Source organism: Mixophyes fleayi, chromosome 9, assembly GCF_038048845.1.
Source record: "Mixophyes fleayi isolate aMixFle1 chromosome 9, aMixFle1.hap1, whole genome shotgun sequence".
Taxonomy (NCBI): domain Eukaryota; kingdom Metazoa; phylum Chordata; class Amphibia; order Anura; family Limnodynastidae; genus Mixophyes; species Mixophyes fleayi.
This window is the reverse complement of record NC_134410.1, coordinates 125,593,531-125,620,015: the sequence shown is the minus strand read 5'-3', so window position 1 is coordinate 125,620,015 and position 26,485 is coordinate 125,593,531. Positions and strand designations below refer to the sequence as shown.

The 26,485-nt window shown below is 44.5% G+C and overlaps 1 protein-coding gene across 3 annotated transcripts; it reads right to left on the bottom strand.

The window, feature by feature from the left end:
- Positions 1-1,931: 1,931 nt before the first annotated feature.
- Positions 1,932-26,485, bottom strand: HDAC6 (histone deacetylase 6). 3 transcript variants are annotated; one of them, XM_075185608.1, is made up of 28 exons: positions 26,274-26,485; positions 18,102-18,264; positions 17,889-17,974; positions 17,019-17,103; positions 16,890-16,930; positions 16,708-16,804; positions 16,021-16,118; positions 15,228-15,332; positions 15,085-15,153; positions 13,598-13,724; positions 13,240-13,305; positions 13,083-13,142; positions 12,143-12,232; positions 11,700-11,806; positions 10,909-10,976; positions 10,170-10,374; positions 9,964-10,092; positions 9,331-9,499; positions 8,029-8,171; positions 7,843-7,911; positions 7,577-7,769; positions 7,263-7,412; positions 6,565-6,739; positions 5,728-6,491; positions 4,826-4,915; positions 4,187-4,333; positions 3,982-4,110; positions 1,932-2,838 (listed from the first exon to the last, which is right to left on the bottom strand). In XM_075185608.1, the coding sequence occupies exons 2-28, from the start codon at positions 18,246-18,248 to the stop codon at positions 2,773-2,775; spliced, it is 3,675 nt and encodes a 1,224-aa protein (XP_075041709.1). In that variant the 5' UTR covers positions 18,249-18,264; positions 26,274-26,485; the 3' UTR covers positions 1,932-2,772. The 3 variants fall into 3 exon arrangements, with proteins under 3 accessions (XP_075041709.1, XP_075041708.1, XP_075041707.1); XM_075185607.1 differs by having other exon boundaries at positions 5,740-6,491; positions 18,102-18,227; XM_075185606.1 differs by having other exon boundaries at positions 18,102-18,227; positions 26,274-26,484.

The window sequence follows — 26,485 nt, the reverse complement described above, 5'->3', positions numbered from 1 at the left end:
ACCTTAATGGTGGCTGGACTTTGCGAGTCGTTGTTTAGGAAGACCAGGTGGTTTTGCATTGATTGTCCATGTGGGTATTGGTAATTTAACACGTTAATTTATTTTTAAAGCAAGAATGCTGAGTGCTACCATCCACTTCTGCATTTCTGGTATACAGTATAATATACAGAGCCATATTTGGTGCTCAGTCTAATATGCAAAGCCATATCTGACATCTTGCCTACTGAGCAATCTGCTGGCAAAGCATGCTGGAGCTTGTAGTTTTACAACACCTGGAAAAACCACAGGTTGGCCAGATCTGGTATAAACCTTTGCTCAGAGCACATGGGTATGCAGTGGCCTACAAGCAAAGAGCTCCGCTGGCAGTGAAGGCGGTGGCCGTAGTTGGAATCCCCAGGCCGGCTTCCCTATACTGCCTTGTGATTCTGCACCAGCCTGGTTTAGGATATCCATGACATTGAGAAATGTGTCTCTCCTTACAGAACGCAGGAGATGGCTCAGTGGTCTAACAGCCGAGGTAGCTGTAGCTTGTAGCCCGTTCCACTGTGGACCTGTAAGAGGTTAGTAAGCTGTCTCTGAGATCAAACACTAGAGGCCACCCTCAATTCTTTTGATGTCTGTCCCTCATCCATGGCTCCATTGAGAACTGTGATCAAGGTCTTAACAAATAAATAACAGTAATTAAATAAATAAATTCAGGCGATAATTTATTTAAGGATAAATAAAATAAATTGTTACATAAATAATTGATACGTGTAACCCAAAAGTATAATTACTTATAATTAATAAAGTCCAATATCATAAAACTAAAAGCAGATACTTTGTATCTTAACACATAAATAATTAAAATGCAGTTGAATTATACCCAAGTCATATGTATTATTTTTAATGTGGCTCTTTAATAAACGGTATCCGAGTAGGTGTGTGCTTCCTATTGTGTAAGCAAGGTCTCCATTCAACGCAATAACCAACCATCCCTCCCCGAAAGAGTGTTTTGGAAAAAACAGAAGTTGTTTACAAAAGTGCAAAATGTGAGCTTCCAGCAGTGATTTTTCCAGGAAGCTCATGGAGTGGCGAGCCAGGACTACAGCAACAACAGGGTGTAACGTGTAATACTACACATCCGACAGTCAAGCGGGGAGCTTGACTGTTGTTTCATTATGGCGTTCATTTCCATTTGTACAGTGTTGCAGCTGGTACCATATAAATAAATGTTAAAAACTTATGCTCTGCACTAAAGCCAATATCCTTCTAGAACAATGTTACCCAGAACGTTAATGGTTCTATAAATCAATAAAAATATGACACCATCAAACCCCAGCAGCGAAGGCACTGGACAAAGTATGTAATGTACTCAACGCACGATGCCCCGAGTTATCAAACACTACGAGTACAACATCTTCTCCCTTTAAATTAACAGTACTTTGGTGGGGTCTACGCAGCCACTGTATTTAGTATATATAGCTGGGACACCGGTCGTTCAACTTCGGGGCTGCCCGTGCCACAAGAGGTCACACCAATACGCAAATTCGATTACCATATTGGTATCTTGCCAGGTCGATTGCCCAAAAAACTTTCTGAACGCCAAATCCAATTGCACCTAATACAGAATTTCTTTCATCACACACAGGTGAGGTTCTCTCTTTGGCTGGGTCAGTTATTATCCAAATTGTTTCTACAGACAGAAATCCTGAAAACATAACCTGTTGGTAACTCTTGAATACTGCGTTTGAGCAGCTCCATTGTAGACTAGACCAATAGTCACGAAGTTACAGCCTACAACTAGGAACCGACAACATTACGTTGTGCCTCAGCGACGTCCCCGTTTCCTAATCAGCTACCAGGCTGCGCTCTCATTAACAACAACTAGTCCGGCCTAGAACGCAGCAGCCACCACCGTTTATAAGCAACAGACGCACTTAAATAAAATTGTGCCCGGCCTTTATGGTCTCGGAGCTCACACCAGTAGGAATGGCTACAAAACTATTCATCACCTTTTTTTGAGAACATTTTATAGTGCAACGACAGACGTCTAGAAGGTTTCAGCCTCACGGGCACATGGTGAAAAGCGCATGTTCTGTGATCATGCAATATGTCCATGCAACGTATGTATGTGATGTGAGCGCTCGTGGCAATCCAACAATCCTGATACATTGTATACTGTCCGCTTCTCAGGAATCCGGATAATGTGATTTTCACCTTCACACTTATGTGTCCGCTGGTTGTGTTGTCTTCAAAGCATGTTTGCACGATGTATAGTAAATCCGTGATGTAATATTATATATGACCTCAAGACACACACCAGCTCTTTAACCCCCTGTATACCACACGGATGGACAGTGGAGAGATAACATCAGCAACGAAACACAGAACAGATGGGTGACTGTGTATGCGATGATGAATGAGAGGAATGAATTGTGGGGAACAGACACAGTAAAGTGATTTTGGAAGGAGCTGTGAGCTAAATTCCATATTCCCAACTTATCCCATATGTCCAGGAAAGTGTTTGTAAAGTAGCCCGATTCCTGGATCCCGGGAAAATGGAGGCCATGGCGAAACACCATTTATTTCTGCATACTGAACAAGGCACTATGCAATGTATATATAGGTGCAGTCTGTTATATACATTATATACACAATTCCAAGATCGGAGACCCCAGCAGAAGCTCCGTACAGTGCAGGGAAGTCGGATCTCCCAAACCTCTCCAGTTATGGTCACACCCCAAGAGGTGGGCACTGCGTGTGGACCCCCAAGGCCGCCAGTCAGGACGACTAGGCGCCAGGCATGTCCTCGCCGAACTTGGAGTAGTAGGCGGATTGTTTGGCTGGAATCAGAACCTGTGTGATACAAACACAAAGAGGAGTTGCTGCGAGTGGCACAAGCGAGGTACAAAGTGTCTCAGTGATTCCTACTTCATTGATAGGCGGCGTTTATGTGAATGAGAAATGTCCCCACAAAATCGCCCCCAACCCCCTCCCCCCTCTCTATGCGTGAGCCGTATGCGGATCTAGCGACTTGTGGGGCCCCTGGCACATTCTGAAGGGGCCCACAAAGCTTAGAGAAGGGGTGAGCAGAACACAATTCTTCTCTACACAGAATATAATTATGACCAGTTCATACGTGCGTCCTTCTCGTGCTCCGTTACAGGGCATAACGAACCCTGCTGACTGCAGCGACGAGAGCGGAGCACCTAGGCCGCGACCCCCGGAATTATACCTATGGTTTGAGTAACGCATTTATTTTCTTGCACTTGTCACACATACACAAAAGGAATATTTCTCCCCTCCACGCCTGTGAAGTCTGGTATCAGCCGTTGTTGCCCCGTCTTGTTTGACCCTGGTTACTTACACTTTTTATGACGGAAGCTGAACTATTATTAGGTGCAATAGTATTTTTTTTTATTAATTTCATGCTTAAGCCTGATGAACAAATATATGTTTGTGGCTTCTTATATCAGTTACATCATCGAGGCACTGAATGAGTGCAGCTTATGAACGTCACTAGCAATCAGTGACGTCACTGACGGACAGACGTCACTGACAGACAGACGTCACTGACAGACAGACGTCACTGACAGACAGACGTCACTGACAGACAGACGTCACTGACAGACAGACGTCACTGACAGACAGACGTCACTGACAGACAGACGTCACTGACAGACAGACGTCACTGACAGACAGACGTCACTGACAGACAGACGCCACTGACAGACAGACGCCACTGACAGACAGACGCCACTGACAGACAGACGCCACTGACAGACAGACGCCACTGACAGACAGACGCCACTGGCTGTATTAATTCAAATGCCAAAATGGCGGCACATCCCCTTGTACCCGACAGGCACACATTAACACGGAGGAACATTACTGGTAGAGGTACTCAACAAATAAGCAGAGACAGAACTGAAAATGTGATGGAATACCCAAAAAGTGGGCTCTCTGGGCCCCCTGGGAAGGGGTTATAAAATACTCTACCTCGTGATGAATGTAAGCGTCACAGCTGTAGCACCACACGGAGAGGTCCGAGAAGCTGAGAACAAGGTTATGTCCGCGTGAGACTCCATGACACATCATATGCTGAGAGACATACCTCCCACACAGGACCTGCGAGACAGGGAGAGGACGGTTAGAGCGCGCGGCGAGATACCCTGGCCTGACGGCAGCCGGGAGGGCCGCTCACCTGGAAACACGTGAGACACATCCAGTTCTCTACGCTTGTTCCGCACTCAGCGCACGGCTGTGTCACGTCCATTCCACTAGAGGGCAGCTCACACACCGAATCCAAGTGCGGACACCAGGGCAGAGGTGTGACGGTGAATAACTCCCCCTGGAAACAAGAACTAAGACGTATAAGCGGCAGCGACATTATAAATAGCAATATTGCAAATAACTTGATTCAAGACTATGAACTCTGCAAATTCAATATAATAATATAATGTGCAGAACATTATATTTACTGTGTGGAGTACAAGGTCTGTGTATTTACATTAATATAAATACATTTCATAAATAGGGAGCAGCATTCCCAAGAACAGTCATAGAACTCGGAGGACAGTACTCCATTAATAACTGCACAGCGGATGTCAATAAGTTTACGTATGTGATGTGATGAGTGTATACGACACCGCTATCTTATAATCACCATTATATGTTTATGTTCCCATGAAATGAGTTTAGATGCCTGGTGTATAAACAGTTACCGCGGAGCTGAGTGTAAGCTGTTATTATCTGTTATCAGCCCCCAAAGAACGATGCTGAAGGCAGAGTCCTTCGCCAGCTGTCAGGTCTGTACTAATAACTAAGCAGTAGAGTAACTCACACAGAGATCCGGGGATGTGGTCTTGTCCATCGTGTCATCACCACCGCCGGCTTCTGACAGCACATCCTGGTACAGCCACTTATTCACAGACTGTAGAGAGAGACAGGGGGCGCTATAGTGAGACACCTACTTATACCAGCAACTTTGTATCACCCGGCCTCACCCGCTTCCCTCCAGTCATTACCGCGCATCCTCCGCTACCCCTACAACCGGCCTCTCCTGCGCAGCCTGCGCTCTCCCCCACCTCCAGCTAGCCTCTCCCTCCAGCCAGCCTCCGCTCTCCCCCACCTCCAGCCGGCCTCTCCCGCGCAGCCAACGCTCTCCCCCACCTCCAGCCGGCCTCTCCCGCGCAGCCAACGCTCTCCCCCACCTCCAGCCGGCCTCTCCCGCGCAGCCAACGCTCTCCTCCCCCTCCAGCCGGCCTCTCCCGCGCAGCCTCCCCTTCCCGCCAGCCTCTTCTGCGCAGTCTCTGCCCCCTTCCGCCGGCCTCTACCATCCCGCCTCCAGCCGGCTGCTCCACATCCTTTTTTTAAAGCACTTACTTTTTTTTAAAAAAAAAGTTAATAAATTAAGTGTACTGGGGGACCTCATCTAGAAACTGGTCTAAAACTCTTCTGCATTGCACAACATATGATCACTTATGACAGAGATCTGATACAAGCTGCAATAGATGATTATCATGACTATAGATCATATATATCTGTAGTGCAGGAGGGGCTCCAACCTCAGCATTGTCCTTCTCTCTACGACTCCCCACTAACTAGGTTTCTTGTACACCCACTTCTGTGTCGTCAGCGACAGCCGGTTACAGTCACGAGGGCAGGACTTAAATCTATGTTCCCTGGTGCTAAACATGGCGTTATAAACATTCCAGATCCCACACAAACACTTGTAACACTCACTGCAGTCTCTACCTCCGCACCCTTCGCCTTCGTCCCAAGCGGGGAAAACGTTTTCTTTCTGGCTCCACCAACGGGCTCAGAGGGGTTGCTGTCCAAGCTCTTTCTATCATCTCCCAACTTCAAGTCTCTTAGAAGTTCCTCCACCGAGCTCTCCACCCTGTGCTTCTCCGGGGTTTTGTCTGAAACCTGGAGCTCAATAACCAACTCCAGCGAGTCTCCATCATGGACTTGCTCGTGTTGTGTGGTTTGGTCCACAGTAAACTCTTCAACAACTAACTCATCTTTCTTTTCTAGTCTATGTGGATAAAGACAGAGGGAAGCTCCCTCACCCACTAGCTTCACATCCAGGCTCTCCTCGGCTGGTTTCTCCTCATCTACAATAGTTCTCTGTGAAGGAAACTCAGCCACATTGTCCCTGGATTCCATGTTCTCCAGTGGTGTGTTCTCCATAAGTTCCTCTACAGATTGCATCGTGGATGGCCTTGGAGATCCATCATCTGCAGTCTCATTCGTCATGGTTGGAGACGATGGACGTTGCTCCAGTTCTTCAGGATCAGGTGTCAGCGGGGTCAAATCGTCATCCTTTGCTTCCGGTTCACTGAAACTTGTTTCTTGGGGAGATTGTGAGCATACGGATGTCTCCCCAGGCGAGAGACTTATGAGCTGGGGCGCAGGTGAAGCCGTCTCAAGGATCTCGTTCTTACTCGGTTGCATCTTCCAGGGGGAGACCTCCTTTGGCGCCTTGGAGGGTGGAGTAGGCCCAACTGTTGAGATAAAATTACAAATATAACCGAGAAGTCCTATTAAAAACACCTTCCCAATCCACCAGACACTCACCATCTATCCTCAGGCTACGCCAATATTTGTGATGTACACCTAGTACGTCGGAGATTGAACGTAGGGCGGCAGGGCGAGGGGCATGCAAGTCGGGCAGGAAGGGAAGTGGGTCTCCCAGCAGTGTTCGGGTACACATAGACATGGATTCAGAAATAGAGGTCAGGTTGTATCCACCCTGGAACGGGACAGACAGCGGTAAGACTGGAGGCAAACAAGATGCCACAAAATACAGACAGCTCTAGACCAGACCCCACTAGACAACCAAACACCCCAAGCGGGAGAGTAACGAGCGAGGATACCTAAAATAATGCTACAATAAGGCAGAAGACTCCGCTCCTTCCTATAATCCTTATGTAGCAATACAGAGACTAGTGTACAGTTTACCCGGCTCATTAAAGAACTAAAAGGTGACAGAAGAACAGACAAAGACTAATTTAGAACAACTACTAATACATTCCTAGTACAATACAATCCAGTTACAGTGAACCTATCAGCAAGGGACAGGTGTGGCATTTTTACAATGACTTAACCCGATGAAACATTAGCACACCCTGCTGGCTTTAAGGCGGTACTACACCCAACATAATGTAGTGAATGTCAAACACAAAACAATAGAATATATATATATTACACATTTCAGGTATATTAAGTTTAAGAACAAATATTAAAGAATGAGGCCCGAGCCCTAAGACACTTACTTCCAGCACTATAACCACCTTGCCTCCTGCCAAGCCCATCAGAAGGTGCGTCATGTGGGCATAGCCTTCTGGACTGACGCGGCAGCCTCCGAGGGGGTCACCCCGCGCGGCGTCAAAACCAGCCGATACCAAAACCAGTTGTGGGTTAAACTGAGAGACAATCAAGGCAGCGGTCAACACACTCGTTAATAAGCGCCCTTGTGTGAATACTCGATCTTCTGTCTATCCCCAACTTCTGCCCCCCCCCCATTCCCCACTTCTGCTCTCCCCCCCCCGTCCCTTTCCCCAATTCTGCCCTCCCCCCCGTCCCTTACCTCATAAGCAATTGGCATCACAATTCTGTGAAAGGCCAGTAAGTACTCTATGTTCCCCATCTTGCCCCCATTCCAGGGGATGTTCACATTGAACCCCTCTCCGGGGCCACTGCCAACTTTGTCATGCGCGGCGTCTTCGGAAGACGGGAAGAAGAGACCGTTGTCGTAACGATGGATGGACACATACAGCACACTAGTAAAGGAAATAGGAGAGTCGGCAAAGGCACGTAGGCATGGATGCTCGCACACACAGACGTGCTCGTTACCTGGCATCCTCCTGGAACATATGTTGAGTTCCGTTGCCGTGGTGAACATCCCAATCCAAGATCATCACCCTGAAAGCAGAGATGCGAGAAGCATGAGACTAGAGAGATGAAGGTCCAGTCTTGGACGCAGGTCATGGACTCCATACACCAAACACGACATTGTTTAACTGTCTCTCCAGCCTTTACCTTAACCGAGGTTCGGACGGGCTCTGCAGACTTTGGGCAAATCTCGCAGCCAGAGCTACGTTGTTAAAGAAACAAAAACCGCAGGCGGCATCTTGCTCTGCATGGTGACCTGGCGGCCGAACAATACAGACTCCATTTTGTACCTGAAGACAAAAGAAAAATAAGTGATGAGATAAAGAGGAATAAGTCATGTTGAGAGGAAGGCTTAGCGAAAAGAGAAGGTGAGCGAGAGACCGGACAAGAAACAGTAATACTGATGAAAAGACATCATAGCATGCTCTCGTACAGCTACCGTACGTCCATTTCAACTGAGTTCACGGCTTGGCACTTCATATTGGGCCCATTGCACCCTATGAAGAATGTGCCGAAATTCAGTATATGTCCGGAGTGAATGGAGGATGAATTATGAATGCAAGACAATAGGAAACGATACATTCATGATCCGCACAGAATTCACTCCAAGGGCTAGATTTACTAAACTGCTGGATTGAGAAAGTGGAGATGTTGCCTATAGCAACCAATCAGATTCTAGTTATCATTTATGTAGTACACTCTACAAAATGACAGCTAGAATCTGATTGGTTGCTACAGGCAACATCTCTACTTTTTCAATCCAGCAGTTTAGAAAATATACCCCCAAGTGTTCTTAACAGAGAGTTGAGATGGGGGGGGGGTATCATATGCACCCATGTGTACAATGCCTTATGTGCTTGAGGTAGAAGGGGCATTGTGGTCTCCCGCACATAGGGCCGATTCATGTTTGGTTGTTCCGACCATTTGCATAGCGCAGCTACAGAGTGTAAAACAGGTCAGCACATGCTCAGAACCACGACCTCACGCCAGTGAACGCAATCGCATTCAACGGACGTCCAAACGCAAACGATACTTATGACTGCCTATGACTTGAGGGGAGGACTGACGTAGGCGATCTACAATAAGGGCGAGCAGAGGCCGTCCCAACCCAAACGAGGGAGATTCAAGTTCTAGGTACTTGTATACACGCTTGGTTTCAGCCGTACTATTTGCCCCAGCTACCGGGCTAGTGTAAGTGCCAACTGATAGTGATGACCGACACGGCATAGTCTTTGTATTAAAAACTACTCATATATGTGCCACAAAAAAATCTTTGAAGATCCATATTTATATTAATGATTATATGGTTAATAGTTGTTCATTTATTTTAGAATAGAATCTTGCGATCCGCTTGTATTTGAACACGGTCGGAACTACACTTAAGTTCCGCACTCTTTTTTAAAACACAACTTGCTTCCAAACATCGGCCCCGTAGTGTCTGAATCTTACCTTCCCCTTGAGTACCGCCTCCACCACACTAAACGTGGAACCCGCGGCCAGGCAGGCGCTGTTGTAGGACTTGTTGTTGACGTAAATGGAGTTATACTCCGACCCCAGTCTGTGCAGGTCCCTCGGTTTCATACGAGAACATTGTTCAATCTTCTTAATGTAGGAAAGACTGTGGGGATCATATAGAAACAAACTTACCACTGCTTATCAGTACAATGGATCAGGTTTTCCAATACGCATAGGCAAACCGAGTTGGGGGGTATTTCTAGTGCCTGGAAACCCCCCTCCATGTCTGGGGCACTGTATAATTGAGGTGGCTGGTCCCTGCCCCCACTTAACACGGCTCTGCTTGTACAGTAGTGCACGCAGCATTGCCCATGTATATTATGGGGATAGGAAGAGTTGGAGAGCAGCCAAGCACTGTCTAATAATATAGCCACGCCCCCATGCATGTTGGTCACGCCCACTGGCGGCGTGGTGTGGAAACCCCCCTCTACAAGTCTTCCTGATACGGTTACTCTTGTCTGTAGATCACCGTGCAGATCATCTAAACTCTTCGGCAGGACTCTAGCTGAACCCTTCTAGCACCAGAGAGGTGTAAACCTGCCTTACCGATTGGCTGTAGTTACACACCTATGACACATCTGTAGCTCCTCGTTCGTTGCCAGGAGGTGGGGGAGACGAGTGCAACGATCCAACAGCCCCATCTCTTTGTGCTGCTGAAATATCCGAGCAATCCTTTGTGGGACCTCCGGGTGGCCGCTGAGGAGACAACCGAGAATGATCAGAGAAGGAAGAATAGACGTCCCAATTGTACCTACAGCATCTTGTACCCTCACCTGTCCCACATGTTGTAATGGTTCATCATCTGCTCGTCGTACACCAAACCGGTGCGCTGCTCCGGTAACGTCCTCATCACCTCCTGCATCACCGTGTCCAGGATGACCTCCAGATGGTTCTCTGCCAACTCCTTGGGACGAGACGGATCATCTTTATCCTCTGTATTTAGCGAGTCCTCTCCAAGCTCACGGTTTAAAGGGAAATCTAAGAAAAAGTACTTCAGGTTACCAGCGATGACGCACAAATATTTGTAGCGTCGTTACTAGGATCCACAGATATAGTGGAAGGCTGTGTAAAGTGGTTGGTGTGTTTGGGCGATTGTGTCTATGGTATATATACGAGGATGTAATCTCAGCTGGAAAAGAAATAACCACTTAGCATTGTAGAACATACCACCATCGTTATCATCATTAACAATAATTGTGTAGTTTTTATAGGCCAAGGTCACTTTTGGGATATAGTTTCTTTAAGGTGTAAATGGGTAAAATAGAAGCTAGGGGTTACATGAATAAGCTGCGCCTTGTAGTCCAACAATTTGGGCTGTAATGTCAAAGATGGCTCCGTTGGGAGATATGCCGAGAGATACCAAACGATAACATCTTGCACACATATTACACAATACACTATCACAGATTTTAAGTTCAGAGACGTACAGTAGCCATATTAGAAAAGAAGCTGTCAAAGGGGATTTCTAATGTACGAAGGGTGGAGATCTCCATTAAATCGAAGGAAACTCACCCTGATCTTGCAGACTCCTCCAGAACTTCCTGTGTATGGAGATGGCGCTAGAGATGGAATCGAGAGCACTGCGAAAATGCAAACGATGGGGCAGATTAGGAACGTTGACAATCAAAACAGGCCCTCTGCCCGGCCTTCAGGTCTTCATGACCCAACTCAAGACAAACAGGTTCAACCTACGTTGCGGCTACATTGTATGGTACCATTAACGGTCCTCTATCTAAACAATGAATTCAAAAGCAGTAATCTTCTCTTTTTTATTGATTGAATGGCAAGTTGCAATCTCTAACAGCCACTCTGACAGCCGAATCGGCCCAAAAATCACAATCACACCCTGAACAAAAGTGATCTTTGCATCAAAGACTATTGGGGGAATTCAATTTTGCAGCAAATAACACGGCGCTAAATCTATTTCCGTTAATATGGTCATTTTAACACTGATTCCTGCTTGCAGCTGCTGAGCAAAAACCAGCATTAATGATTGCCGTATAAACTGTAATAGTGCGCAGGCCGCGTTTCTTTCGGCAGTAAAGCAGCCAATTAAAGTCCCCCCTATAGGGAAGACCTACTAAACTTTTTCAAACGTAAAAGTGGAAGTGTCGCCCATATCAACCAATCAGATTCTAGCTCTACTTTATCCAGTACAGTCTAGAAAGTGATAGCTGGAATCTCATTGGTTGATATGGGCAACACCTCCACTTTTCCTATTGGGAAGGTTTAGTAAATCTACCCCAAAATGTCTGCTGCCAGTTTGAGCGACACCCATTGCAGGTTTTTAGTGAAGTTCTTACCTCTCACAGGGGGTAAAAGGCTGGTGCAAAGTTGGACACGGGTCTCCGAGCAGGATTTTCAGGGACGCACAGACTCCCTCTGCCAGCGAGCGCATGTTGTACCCTCCCTGTAAGGAAGAGGCAAATAAGTCCTCACACCCAAAACACCGGGTAAGCGGATCACCATTTCTGTAGTCACCCAAGAGGTGGAAGAGGCCTTTTTGTAGGCTTAACTAAGATTCACAAAACACGCAGCTTATCTACTCAATAAGAATCAACGACATCACTGAGGCACTTTATGGCCAATACTCATAAGGCCGAAAAAAAATTCAAGTCGCACCGATTCCTAGTGAATGAATAGGCTACATCCTAACACAACTGCTGCCTCCACTGTTTAAGTAATGACCCAACGTGTAGACATCAGACTGACACAGATAAATCATGTGATCCTCAATTCCGCTCACCTCCAGGGACAGCACAAGTCTTCCTTCAGCCAATGACATCAGCAAGTGAGTAAGATGCGCAAAGCATGCTGGGGAAGCGGACATTTCTCCCTGTGAGGCAATAAGTATAGCGCATAAGTAGAATAAGCATAATCTTAGTCACTTCTCTCGCCACACGCCTCTTCCATCCTCTACACACACAGCCTGTCCCCTCCAGTCCCCCCCTATACATACACAGCCTGTCCCCTCCAGTCCCCCACTATACACACACAGCCTGTCCCCCCCCTATATATACACACAGTCTGTTCCCTCCAGTCCCCACTATACACACAAAGCCTGTCCCCCTCCAGTCCCCCCATATATATATATATATATATATATATATATATATATATATATATATATATATATATATATATATATATATATATATATATATATACACATACATACATACATACAGTCTGTTCCCTCCAGTTCCCCCTATATACACACACCGTCTGTCCCCTCCAGTCCCCCCCTATACACACACAGCCTGTCCCCGCCAGTCCCCCCCTATACACACACAGCCTGTAGCCTCCAGTCCCCCCTATACACACACAGCCTGTCCCCTCCAGTCCCCCCCTATACACAAACACAGCCTGTCCCCTCCAATCCCCCCCTATACACACACACAGCCTGTCCCCTCCAATCCCCCCCTATACACACACACAGCCTGTAACCTCCAGTCCCCCCCTATACACACACAGCCTGTAACCTCCAGTCCCCCCCTATACACACACAGCCTGTAACCTCCAGTCCCCCCCTATACACACACAGCCTGTAACCTCCAGTCCCCCCCTATACACACACAGCCTGTAACCTCCAGTCCTCACACACACACACTCGGTCCCCTCCAAGTTAAATTACCTTTGGATCTCCCACCACACACACACACACAGTCCCCTCCAAGTTAAATTACCTTTGGATCTCCCACCACTGAGTCAAATCCAGCTGCTACTAAAACGAGCTGTGGCTGGAACTACAAATAAAACAAACATTACATTAAAATAAAGATTTGTTTATGTGGAAATCAGAGGAGACAAGTGTAGGAAGAGACAGAGAATATTGTGCTTTACCTCATAGGAGACGGGTAAGAGAAGATGGAGGAATGCTGTGATGTAATCTGCATCGCTCATTCCTGTCTGTGGGGCAAACAGAGGTTATGGTTACAAGATGGCGTCAGTCACATGACAAGGAGTCTGGTCATCTCTCCCACCACCCAGCGAGACAATGAAAGGAGACAAGCTTGTTCCAGAGGCCGACCAGACACCAGTCCTTAAATAAAACAGCAGGGAAGTGCCGCGGTCACTGAAACCTCAAAGGCCGAGAACCTGGAAAGGAAATGTATCTGATCCGAGCCCTCGGGGGAGATGGTAAGGCCAGTCACCGGAGCGCATGCAGAATATGGACCCGGCATTTCTCTACAATTCCTACCTTATTCCACGGCACATTTATATTATAGCGTTCACCGCGTTCTTTTCCCACAGCTGCGCTGGAGGACTCCACAAGGTGGGGCCAAAAACGCCCATTTTCGTAACGGTGGATAGAGAAATACAGAACGCTGGAAAGAGAGGAGAAGCTAATTAAAGAGCAATCTTGTGCGATTCTGGAGCTGCCTCCTCAATAAGAGACCGAAAGCAGCCCCTCCAGCCCCCAATTTACACCTGCCGCTAACACACCGTACAGACAGCAGCTCTGTGGTCTGAGCTCATTAGAACGCAGCCTATCAAGTCACGCGAGCCTGCGTTCCGCACTACTCTCAAGGTGCCTTAGTGAGGTCACTGCTTCGCAGTAAATGGAGAGGTAACACAGGTATTGCCTCCAATGTGTGCAGGTGGGTTTTAAATAACCGATTCGCAGGGGCAGCTCTCAACTAAATCCAGGACAAGCCGCACAAAACAAGATACATTAGCGGCTTACGCAACATTTAAAAGGGGTTATCTACTTTTTGACAACCCCTTACAAATTGCTGAGCTGGCCCACGCTGTTCTTGTAGAGCTCTGGACAGACATCAATGTACTACGTTTTCCTTGTATCTTTGTGGTTCATTTAAAGGGCAGCACAGTGGCCTAGTGGTTAGCACTTCTGCCTCACAGCACTGCGGTCATGAGTTCAATTCCCGACCATGGCCTTATCTGTGTGGAGTTTGTATGTTCTCCCCGTGTTTGCGTGGGTTTCCTCTGGGCGCTCCTGTTTCCTCCCACACTCCAAAAACATACTGGTAGGTTAATTGGCTGCTATTAAATTGACCCTAGTCTCTCTCTCTGTCTGTGTGTGTGTTAGGGAATTTAGACTGTAAGCTCCAATGGGGCAGGGACTGATGTGAGCAAGTTCTCTGTACAGCGCTGCGGAATTAGTGGCGCTATATAAATAAATGGTGATGATGTTGAAGGGGTGGATCGAAAAAGATTTGGAAACACCCTTTAAAAAGGGACACAAGAGTGAATCATTTATACTTCTGTTTATTATAGCTTTTAGAAAGGAATGTTACTTAATTTTGTGTAAAAATTAATTTGTACGGCTTTATAGTGAAATAATCCTCCCTACATTACGTATACATCAGTCTCAGCGGCTCCTCGTTGATTTTTTATATTACAGTACAATAGTTCGCTGTATTGTCATTAATAAGGGAAGAGAACGGTCTATACATTAGGTGGTCTTACTGAGCGCAGAGAACAAGATATGTGACCAATTGAGACCCAACTGCTGTGCAGAGTAAACCGAAATATACACAGATTGCAATACAATAAACAGAAACTATTGCATAGAAATCAGGGGCTGATCTCCAATATTAAATAACAGAAATCCCCCCTAGGAACTATTATCAGCAGAAAAGTCACAGTCTTAACTGAGAGAACCTTTGCCGGCCCGTGGTCAAGACTGAACAATTCTAGGTCACCCATGTAAATATTATTACACACCTTGGGTCATGCTCAAATATGAACTGTGTCCCCTGCCCGTGATGTATGTCCCAGTCCACGATGAGCACCCTGAAGAAGAAAATGTACAGAATTAATTAGCGTTGAGCAGCGGGGGCGATAAACCGTATCGCGCTAAAACTTACCGTTTAACGCCGTGCATGCGCTGGGCGTATCTGGCGGCGATGGCCAGATGGTTGAACATGCAGTATCCGTTCATCCGGTCTGTATGAGCGTGGTGTCCGGGTGGCCTGCCAATAGGTTCATTATTAGACACATATAACATACCAAGTACCTCCCAATCAAGATTATGTAACTGTAGACTTTTGAATATGGTAATAATATGTGGGATAATATAATTAAAGGGATATTAAGTCATTGAGGCGATCTGTCATCAAACAGGTCACAGAATTCAGAGGGGACTATTTATATCCATTATAATGTTGCATTAGAGGGTGCTTTCTCTCTTATAATGTGGGCAGCATGGTGGCTCAGTGGTTAGCACTTCTGCCTCAGAGCACTGGGGTCACGAGTTCGATTCCATGGCCTTATCTGTGTGGAGTTTGTATGTTATCCCCGTGTTTGCGTGGGTTTCCTCCGGGTGCTCCGGTTTCCTCCCAGACTCCAAAAACATACTGGTAGGTTAATTGGCTGCTCTTAAATTGCCCTTAGTCTCTCTCGGTCTGTGTGTGTGTGTGTATGTGTGTATGTATGTGTCTGTGTGTGTGTGTGTGTGTGTTAGGGGATTTAGACTGTAAGCTCCAATGGAGCAGGGACTGATGTGAGTGAGTTCTCTGTACAGCGCTGCGGAATTAGTGGCGCTATATAAATAAATAGTGATGATGATTATAATGTCGGGGTATAAAAGATAGAGGAACACATCACATATTACACTAACAATGCTTCCTGGTTACACATGCAATAAAGCAGGTTACTTACCTCACCACTGCCAATCCATTGCGGACTTGCCCCCTCACCACCTTATCCACCAACTGCAGTACAGAACCAGTTGCCAGACAGGACGTACTGAACAACATCTACGGTGCAACGGAGGAGACAGGTTATGGGAGTAAAGCCAAAACGTTAAGGTTTCTCTATTGAACATCATTTCATATACTTATTCTACTTAGAAGTTGCCGCTATTAAACTCTCTAGACATCTCCAGGACACTCGCGTGTTCCAAATACCCCAACAGGTGCAGATAGAAACATGGATCAATAGTGACCATTATTCTTTCTGAACTCTGACCCTAAAAATAATTTCTTACATTTCCCTTGTTGCCTATGAACAGCGGAAGCATCCATTTTATGGTATTCATTCCTGACCTTTCTATATTGCACTAGTGATAAAACACGCAATTATACAACAAGTTGAAATGCAAAATAATAATATAAAAAAAAGTATTAGTTTGATACGCAACACTCTAGAAGGGGGCACAGGTAATGGAGAGTCTGAGGAGTGGAAAAGAGCAGCAACGAAAGACAAAGAGGGCAACGCCAGCCCCCCAAAAAGACAGTTTGACATTCCTAGGTCAAAGGCGAGCCAGGTATAGGATGTTGATGATTATTTATTATCAGGGGAGGAATTAGAAGAAAAGTTATGGTGGGGAGGGAGCTTTAAACTCACAGGGTGCAGGAAGACAGAGTCGTAGCGTTCAGATAGTGTCCTAAGCTCCTCTACTGTCATAGTCTGAGTGGATTTCATCAGCTCCAGAAACTCAGGACTGAAAATGGAAAGAAATATAAAACAATCCACTCCTATGACCTCAAACATGGGCACATTTGGGGGCCCTACCTCTAATCACATACCTGTGAACAAGCAGGACTTCTTCCTCCGAAGCTTTTCTTGCCTGCAGAAATCGTCACCGTTAGGACCCTCTATCAACCCCAAACTCCTAACAATTTACACCCCCCCCCCCTTGCTCCTTCCGCACTTACCAACACTGGCTCACAGCGATCCAGCAGCCCATACTCTGCCAGCTTCTCCTTCACAGCCAGGAGACGAGCGGGCGACTCTGGGAATCTGGAGAAAGAGAAAACGTTGTTAGCGGTTCAGCCCCCTCTTTCCAAATGGACCTCAAAAAATGTATTGCGCTTAGAACAGAGGTATCCATAGACTCAGTTGTATGTTACAAAGGCTCTGAGTAAGCTTAAGAAGTTTGCAATTGCCTCCCGTGATACTGTTAGACCCTTTGGAATGTACTTGCCCTCCAATAGCATCACATCTGCATGAGGGTATTATCACATATGAATTAGACTTGCTTGGGTTCACAATGATACCATGGGAACATGAAAAATCCGAAATGATACCAACGTGTTATCCATGGAGTGTGGCTAATATGACCAAATACACTGAAAGCAAGATTACAAATATTAGCACACGTGCTAGTAGGGAAACAGGAGTCCCATTAATAACTCGGAAAGAGAAGCAAAGTGGGCAACACGGTGGATCAGTGGTTAGCACTTCTGCCTTACTGCACTTGGGTGATGAGTTCAATTCCCGACCATGGTCTTATCTGTGTGGAGTTTGTATGTTCTCCCCGTGTTTGCGTGGGTTTCCTCCAGGTGCTCCTGTTTCCTCCCACACTCCAAAAAACATACTGGTAGGTTAATTGGCTGCTAACAAATTGACCCTAGTCTCTGTCTGTGTGTGTGTGTGTTAGGGAATTTAGACTGTAAGTTCCAATGGGGCAGGGACTGATGTGAGTGAGTTCTATATACAGCGCTGCGGAATCAGTGGCGCTATATAAATAAATGGTAATAACAGCAACAACTCCGGGGGTTAACAGAACAAGACTGTTAAATTACTTTTCATCCCATAGGCAGAAAGACTCCGTCATTCGGTCATCATAAACCAGCCCCGTTCCTTCCACCGGCGACTGTCTATTTAGACGCTGCAAGAGAGAGAGAGAGAGAGAGGGGCGACATGTCAGGACAGGTTGCAGATCCGAGATATGATGAATGGGGCACTGGGATTCAGGTAATGGGGCTTCAGGAAACAGAGAAATAGGTTCTTCTTACCAGTCCCTCTAGTTGTTCACAAATCTCTCTCTCTGGGGTCTTCCTCATTTTGTGGCCTCTCTTCTTTACTTCCTGTAGGGATGGGGGACACTGCGTGGGCGATTGCCCCTTTTTGCCAGGCTTCTTCTGAAATTCCATAGAATCCATATTTAAATTTACTTCACTTTTATTTGTGAGAAGACGACATGCACATGTTCAGAAGCAGTTGCCATAAAAAAATAAAAATAAATAATCAGCAGTTGTGAGAGTAAACAGGAACAGTTGGAAAGAAAGACTATGTAATAAATTATTAACAGGAACAGAGAAAATAAGCCATAATGAATCCAATTTAAGGGCTATACCTGCATTGCAAAGTTGCAGATTCAGCCGCTTGTCCTAAGTACCAAGTGAGCCCACCGTGTCCATTAACATTACACACCCATGTGGGTGTAAAAACTGGACTCGGCACCGATCGACCAGATGGCATAAAGCCCAGCTGGCGCATTCGGCCGATGACCGTACACCATGAAAGATCCCACCCACAAGGCAACATCCCATCTATAGGTTCAGTCACTGCTGTTCAGCAATGTATTCCTATCATCAGGCAAGTTTAATTTCATTGGCCTTAGACATGACAGAGCAGCTCCGGGACGAACCCCAGGGTAACATAATAAACAATTCTGCCTGATGATACGTCAGCCAGAAAAGTAACGTAGCACAAGTGGCAGGAGAGCGCGTAAAAACAAAGTGATCTGGAGGAGGGAGACTGCTTTCCATAGGAGAGAAGGCGCTATGCAGAACTCCAGAGAGGTCATTCAATTATTTATTGTGGTTCAGGATGGATGGACGGCTACAGATTGCTCTGAGAACTTTGTGCCCGGTCAAGAGCAACGGAGATAAATTTAGAATTAAAGATCCTACTTATCAAGCATTACAATATGCGAGACGGCTGTTAATTAGCGGAATTGACCTTTGCGCATAGTTTTCCTTAGTACAGAGTCAGCCCCGGGACAGCCGCCTACTAGACGCGCTGCCCCCACAGGACTAATAGTAAATTGGTCCGTTAAGTCCTCTGTCATCGCTGTGATACGGGGCGAGATCATGGGAAATAGGCCCCTAAGTACAATTAGTCCTGTAATAAGAGAATGAGACTTCCTGAGCACACAGGGGACGGCTCGGGCGCTACGACCATTAATACCAGCACAAAGGATACAATATACATTAATACCAAGGACATAGTGACCACCATTCAGGGAAACACTGGACAATCATGACATAGATATATGACAGAAGATAGATTATATATCTATCTATATACATAAATATGAGATATATGAATACATATGTATCATGAGATAAATTGATATGATAGAATACGTGTGTGTGCATATATATATATATATATATATATATATATATATATATATATATATCTATCTCACACACACAGATTATATATCATACTTGCCAACTTTTGAAAATTCATTTCAGGGAGATTGTAAAAACCATTGTGGGCGTGACCAGCTCCGCCCACTGGGCGTGACCAGCTCCGCCCACTGGGCGTGACCAGCTCCGCCCACTGGCGTGACCAGCTCCGCCCACTGGGCGTGACCAGCTCCGCCCACTGGGCGAAAACAGCTCAACCTGTAGTAGTTTGATCAGCATGTAATCATAATGTGTTTATGTATAGGTGACAAAGTAATGACTTGCTCATTTCCAAAGAGAAAGATTTTTAATATGAAAACCAACATGTTTTAAGCATTAAATAAACATTATAATAAGTAACGCAAACTTTATCAACAGAATTATATATAAATAATCAACAATAAGTTATTAACTTTATAATAAATAAATTAAATTATGGCTTCAACAATAGAACATTACAATTACTAAAGTTAACAAAACGCTAACATAGCGCTGTTCAACAGATTTATATCTATGATATATCCAAAAATTACACAATACAAAAATATAACCAAGCTTCACTATGTAAACTATATCCAAGTAAACAATGTTGTATAAAGTGCCAGCTCATAAAACATCACAATAATGAACATGAAACTCAAGCAAAAACACACAAAACCACAGATTTTCTCAGTTCACTTGATTTCCTCAATTGATAAGCAGCAGACTTTGCTTTACACAAAAGCTCTGGGGAGGGTTTAAACTGGTGACAGTTAATGTCTGTAAACAAATTAATTTTGCATTGTAGGAGACTTTTTAAAGTTCCCTCTGTAGACAATTGTCCCCTGAGCTCAGTCTTCACTTTGCGGACCATGCTGAACACGCGTTCAATTTCGGCATTGCTGTGAGGGAGGACTAGAAGTGATTTTGCCATATTTGATAATAATGGAAACTTTGGGTTCCCTGTTGCTGGATGAGTGACCATACTTAGTTCATGCCAAATACAGTCCACTCTTTCCACACCATCATCTGTGCATTTGTTTAAAGAGGACTCAGGCAAGTCAAAAACACGGAATTCTGAAAATTCTTCATGCAACTTTGGGATCATTGAAATATCTATCACTTGTGGGAAACGTTGTGCCAGTAATTCAATATCTTCAAAGTCGGCTTCCATGCGTTTTCTGTAGTTAAAAACTTTCATTGCCTTTACTACATCGTCACTAAAGGGAAACTTATTTTTCATATATGCTAGAGCAGAACAATAAAATTCTTTAACTTCCTGAAAAAACCTTCTCACTGCTGTTGGCTCTAGAGAAGCACAGGTCCTTATGTAGTTTCTAGTGGTAAAGCCAATAAATAATTCTCTGTCCCCCATTTGCATGTCTGGGTCCCCAAAATCTATGGCCAGAAGTCTTTCAAAAGTGTCAGCGCCTTTAATTATGTTTGGTTTGACCAACTTCAGCAACAATAATCTGTATAAATCCAGTAAGCACTCGTGCAATTTGTGGATAAAAGGAGCACGATACTGAAGAACAATATTGGTTTCATTAAATGAACCAAGCACTGAGTGAAGGAACAAAATGTACAACTCTGTTGTTGCATCCTCAAACGTTTCACAGAGAGCTCTGCTTCTTGCATTCTTCTCACAGTCTTCAGATTGGAAAAATGATTTCAGAGCAGGAAACATTTTAAGCACTCTCTCAATGCAGGGATGCATACTGAGCCACCTGGTTACCCCATGTTTCAGTATTTTCGAATACTGGACTTCCACAAACTCACTCATATCTTTTAGAGCTTGAACTCTTTTTGCACTGAACCTGAAGTAACTGGTTAGTTTGTAGAGGAAAGCATCAGCATCAAATGAAAGGGCATTGTTTCCTTTCCTTGCAGCTAGGTGCACCAGATGACACGGGCAACCTTCTGTAAAGACTGAAGGATTCTTCCCTTGAATTAAAGTCTTTACAGACCTGAGTCTTCCCATGTTAACAGAGGCATTATCCAAACACACACCAATGCAGTTTGTCCATGGAATAAGATGACTTTGAAACACCTCATCAACTGCGTTAAAAATATTAATGCTCGTGGCGTTGTTACAGACAATAAGATCTAAAAGCTTCGGCTTTATCTTTCCATCAATGTCCATATAGGAGACCAATATAGGAAATAATTTCTCCTCTGAATCATTTCCACCATCTAGTGCCAATGTAAATTTTAAATGCTTTAATGCTTCTATGACCGGTTGGGTACAGTGTGGAGCGAGAGCATGATTAATAATTGCAGAAGATTTGGTTCGACCGCAACCATATTTTTGCACAGCAGCCTCACTTGAATTTGGCATCATAGCTCTCATCAATTTTCCTACATGATCAGATGCTGAAATAGGGATATTGTGCTCGATAAGAAATCCAGTAAAAAGCATTTCCGCACGAATTACTGCATTTTCATCATGTGAAGTATGGAAGTAGGTATCCATTTTTTTGCTTGTTTCCAAAGCTTCTGATATTTTTTGGTGTTTTGAACCTTCAATATGGCGTTTACAGTCATTCACACCACCGTGCTTTATATCAAAATCACTTTTACAGACAGTGCAGTAAGCGAAATTCTTTCCACGTGTGGATTTCTTTAACACTGGATATGTTTTTGTTACTCGCGGTGTAAATTCACAATAGTATTTTTTTTTTTTGGCAGGCACACTTTGTGTTTCATCTTGTTCCTCTTGGTTACCAGAGCAAGGCTCTGCCTGGTCATCCTCCTCACACCTATAGGAACTTGTGCTGGGATAATTGCTGTCATCATGGCTGTCTAGTACACATTCAGGTGAATCAAGTGCTACGACCATAGTTTCACTTTCCGCACTTGGTTGGGGTACAAGGGGTTGTGATTGCTTTACACCTGGTTTGCCAAAGTAATTCCGAATATCCATTCTGAAGTTTTTTTTAAATATCCAATTTGCTATATATTCTTAGGGAACAGATCCGTCCCTTTGATTTTTAATTTTTTTTACAGTTAGTCTTCTGCAAAATACGTAAAAGTAGATAAATTAGTGTTTTGGTATTCGGGGAAATGTGGAGGTTAAGCTTCATATGGATATGGAAAAACTTTGAGAATAAGCTTATTGCCTGTACTTTATAAAATATCTACTACAATCAAGAACACATAATATTTTAATTAAATTCATATTATGCCACACAGTAGTGCCACCAGTTATGCCACAGAGCAGTGCCCCCAATTCAGGGTATATGCCTCACAGTTGTGTTCACAAATCATATTATGCCTCAGTTGTGCCCACAAATCATGCCTCATAGTAGAATCCAAGTTATTATTATGGCAAATAGTTGTTGCCACAATTCATAACATACCATATAGTTGTACATCATGTTCATATTATTCCACAGTAATGCCCCCAGGTCATATAACACAGAAAATGTGCAACAGTTCAGTGTTTTGGAGATGTGCTGCATTGATAGCCGCTCAATGTGCTACAATGCAGGGCGCTGAACGCCAAGGGTTGCCGACCCCTAGACTAAAGTGTCTTCCACCATTGGAACAGCTTACAAAGCAAATTGTGTATGTGCAAAATAAAAAAGTAACTCTTACCTTCTCCTGGTTGGCAGGTAAGGCCCAGATGTACTGATATCTGACGCTGAATGCTGTCCAAGTGCAAATGCAGAATCTATAAAGGAGTGGGACAAATATTATATTTCAGAACAGAGCAAAAAATTATACATCACTTAAAGCAAATTGTGTATGTGCAAAATAAAAATGTAACTCTTACCTTCTCCTGGTTGGCAGGTAAGGCCCAGATGTACTGATATCTGACGCTGAATGCTGTCCAAGTGCAAATGCAGAATCTATAAAGGAGTGGGACAAATATTATATTTCAGAACAGAGCAAAAAATTATACATCACTTAAAGCAAATTGTGTATGTGCAAAATAAAAATGTAACTCTTACCTTCTCCTGGTTGGCAGGTAAGGCCCAGATGTACTGATATCTGACGCTGAATGCTGTCCAAGTGCAAATGCAGAATCTATAAAGGAGTGGGACAAATATTATATTTCAGAACAGAGCAAAAAATTATACATCACTTAAAGCAAATTGTGTATGTGCAAAATAAAAATGTAACTCTTACCTTCTCCTGGTTGGCAGGTAAGGCCCAGATGTACTGATATCTGACGCAGAATGCTGTCCAAGTGCAAATGCAGAATCTATAAAGGAGTGGCACAAATATTATATTTCAGAACAGAGCAAAAAATTATACATCACTCACCGGTTACACACTGACATGGGGTGCATCAGCAATCTCACAGGGGTGCCACAGCCAGGGTCAGTGGTAAGCAAGGCGGGGGACTACTTAGTAATTATTTACCCTTAGGGATGTTTTGAAAAAATAGATATGACTGGAGAAGGGGGTTATAAGTCCAAAAAACCTGTGTCTCCATATCACCTACGGCTCTACATATATATATTAATTTAATTATCCCTAGTGAGGTTTGCTTAAATGAAAAAAAGATCTGCAGCCTGTTCTACTGCATGCTGCCCACAGAATCGCGTCATATTGTGCCCACTAACCCAAAACGAAATGAGGCAACTGCGTTATTTCACAACGGGGGCCATAATAGAAATATAAAGAGGGCAAGAATGCAACATACACAAACTATTGTAATACTGAATTACTGAATGAGTATTGACTTTCTCTGCAGGTTTTCTTAATCATAGTCTCAGGGTGAGATTCAATTGACTGTCATGTGCCACCGGTCATCACAGCAATGTCCGGCTGAGTCATTAAGGAGAGTAAAGCATTAAAAGGAGTAACTTTTCACCTGGGCAAAACCATGTTGCATTGGAGGAGGAGGTAAATTGAAAATATGGGGACAGATTTATAGTTGCGGTAGGGCATGTTCTAGATCAAATTTAAATTTCAGTGTATAAAGAGAGCAATCAAGTATTTGTGTGCTACATGAAAAAACAGCCAGTATTTAACATATGTGCAAAATAGTAAACTAATTTCCGTATGACTCAGGACGATTATCTTTGCAGTCTCCTCGGTTAACTCTCCACTGCTCTGAAATTTATAAAATTGCATTTCCTGAAGCATTTGCAGTCTCATGCTTTATACTTTGTGACATTTAGGCTTTCGGCTCAGTCACTCAGAATTTTACCTTCTTCAGCTCATCAACTTCAGCTGTGCCCCCTGGAGTAAAGTAGATTAGCCAGACATGAGGCTAGATTTACTAAGCTGCGGGTTTGAAAAAGTGGAGATGTTGCCTATAGCAACCATTTAGATTCTAGCTGTCATTTTTCAAAGTGTACTAAATAAATGATAACTAGAATATGATTGGTTGCTATAGGCAACAACTCCAATTTTCCAAACCAGCCATTTACTAAATATACCCCATGGTGTGCTTTTGTAGCTACCCCAGCCAAGTTGTTCTCTCCTGTGAGTAACCAACATAGTGACACTCTCCCCTTTAATTTGTTTTAAATGATTTCATTTATTCAATGGGGCATTTTTCAATTAATTTCAATTGGCGATGCATTCCTATGGTCTTTCTGTTGCAATTTATATAATGTAAATAGTAAAAATTATAACTACATTGAAGTAAATTGAGAAAAGTCCTTTATAAGATTTAGCAAACAGAACAAAATTGTATTGCAATTGGCAGACTTAAAATTACAGCAATATTTATGAGACTGAAAAAGGTGTTTATTTATTACACTGAAATATCGTTCTATAGACAGACGCAAATATAATATGATGGCAGATAATAACCACACGGCCCATCTACTCTGCACAGTTTTAGTCTCAACAACCTCAGACCCTATCTGATCCTTTAGTTTTTCTCCATATATAGGATAGTTTAATGTCTATCACAATCATGGATACATTGCCCTACTGTATTATTCTCTACCACCACTCTGTAATAAAGGCCAATCTCTATTTCTCTCTCTGATTTTTGCAATAAATGCCCGCCTCTCTCCCCACCCCTCTGTAATAAAGGCTCCTCTCTCTCTCTCCTCTGTATAATAAAGGCCCCCTCCTCTCTTCCCTATCTATAATAAAGGCCCCTCTCTCCACTTTCTGTAATAAAAGCCCCCCTTTCTCTCCCCTCTGTAATAAAAACCCTCCCTCTCTGCAAGACAGGCCCCAATCTCTTTAATAAAGGCCCCTCTCTCTCCCCCCCTCTCTGTAATAAAGGTCCCCCCTCTCTCTCCCCTCACTGAAATAAAGTATAATTATATATGGTGGCAGGTAACTCAGTTTGAAGCACTATAAAACTTTAATAAATATTTCTCTAATTGCCTGTTTGTATGCCTTGCTTAGAGTCCTCACTTGGTTTCCGGTCTCCACTCTCCACTCCAGCATATATTGTCTCCAGAGGGCATGGGCGTGGGAGCTCCGTGCTCCGCGATGGTGTTATGGGGAAGAGGGCACGCGCGCGCGTCATCACGCCGATGACGTCATCACGCCGATGACGTCATCACGCCGTTACCGCCGTATGCGCATGCGCAGTTTGGATCCAGGACTCCGCGGCGCAAGGGCATAGAAATTCGGGATTTTAGAGTACTCTCTCGGGAGTCCGGGAGATTTCCCAGTATTCCGGGAGTCTCCCGGACGTTCCGGGAGAGTTGGCAACCATGTTATATATGTATATATATATATATATATATATATATATATATATATCTCTATGAGATATATAGATATCAGATGTATAAGAGATCTAGAACTATGTATACTATGTACGACAGACAGACATGAGATATACACCCCCAGCAGACATCTTACCGGTACAGGGGCCCCGGGTGGCCCCCCGGGTGAGGCCATGTGCTGTGAGGTAATGACGGATAGATATAACCGCAGGTGATGGAGGTCTCCGGACACTACACCCGGAGGAGGCGGCCGGGGACGGTCATGTCCGGTGTTACCGCCGGTACCGGGAGGAGCAGATCGGGGCCTAACGGGCGTCACTGCGCCTGCGCCGGGGGCTGCGCATGCTC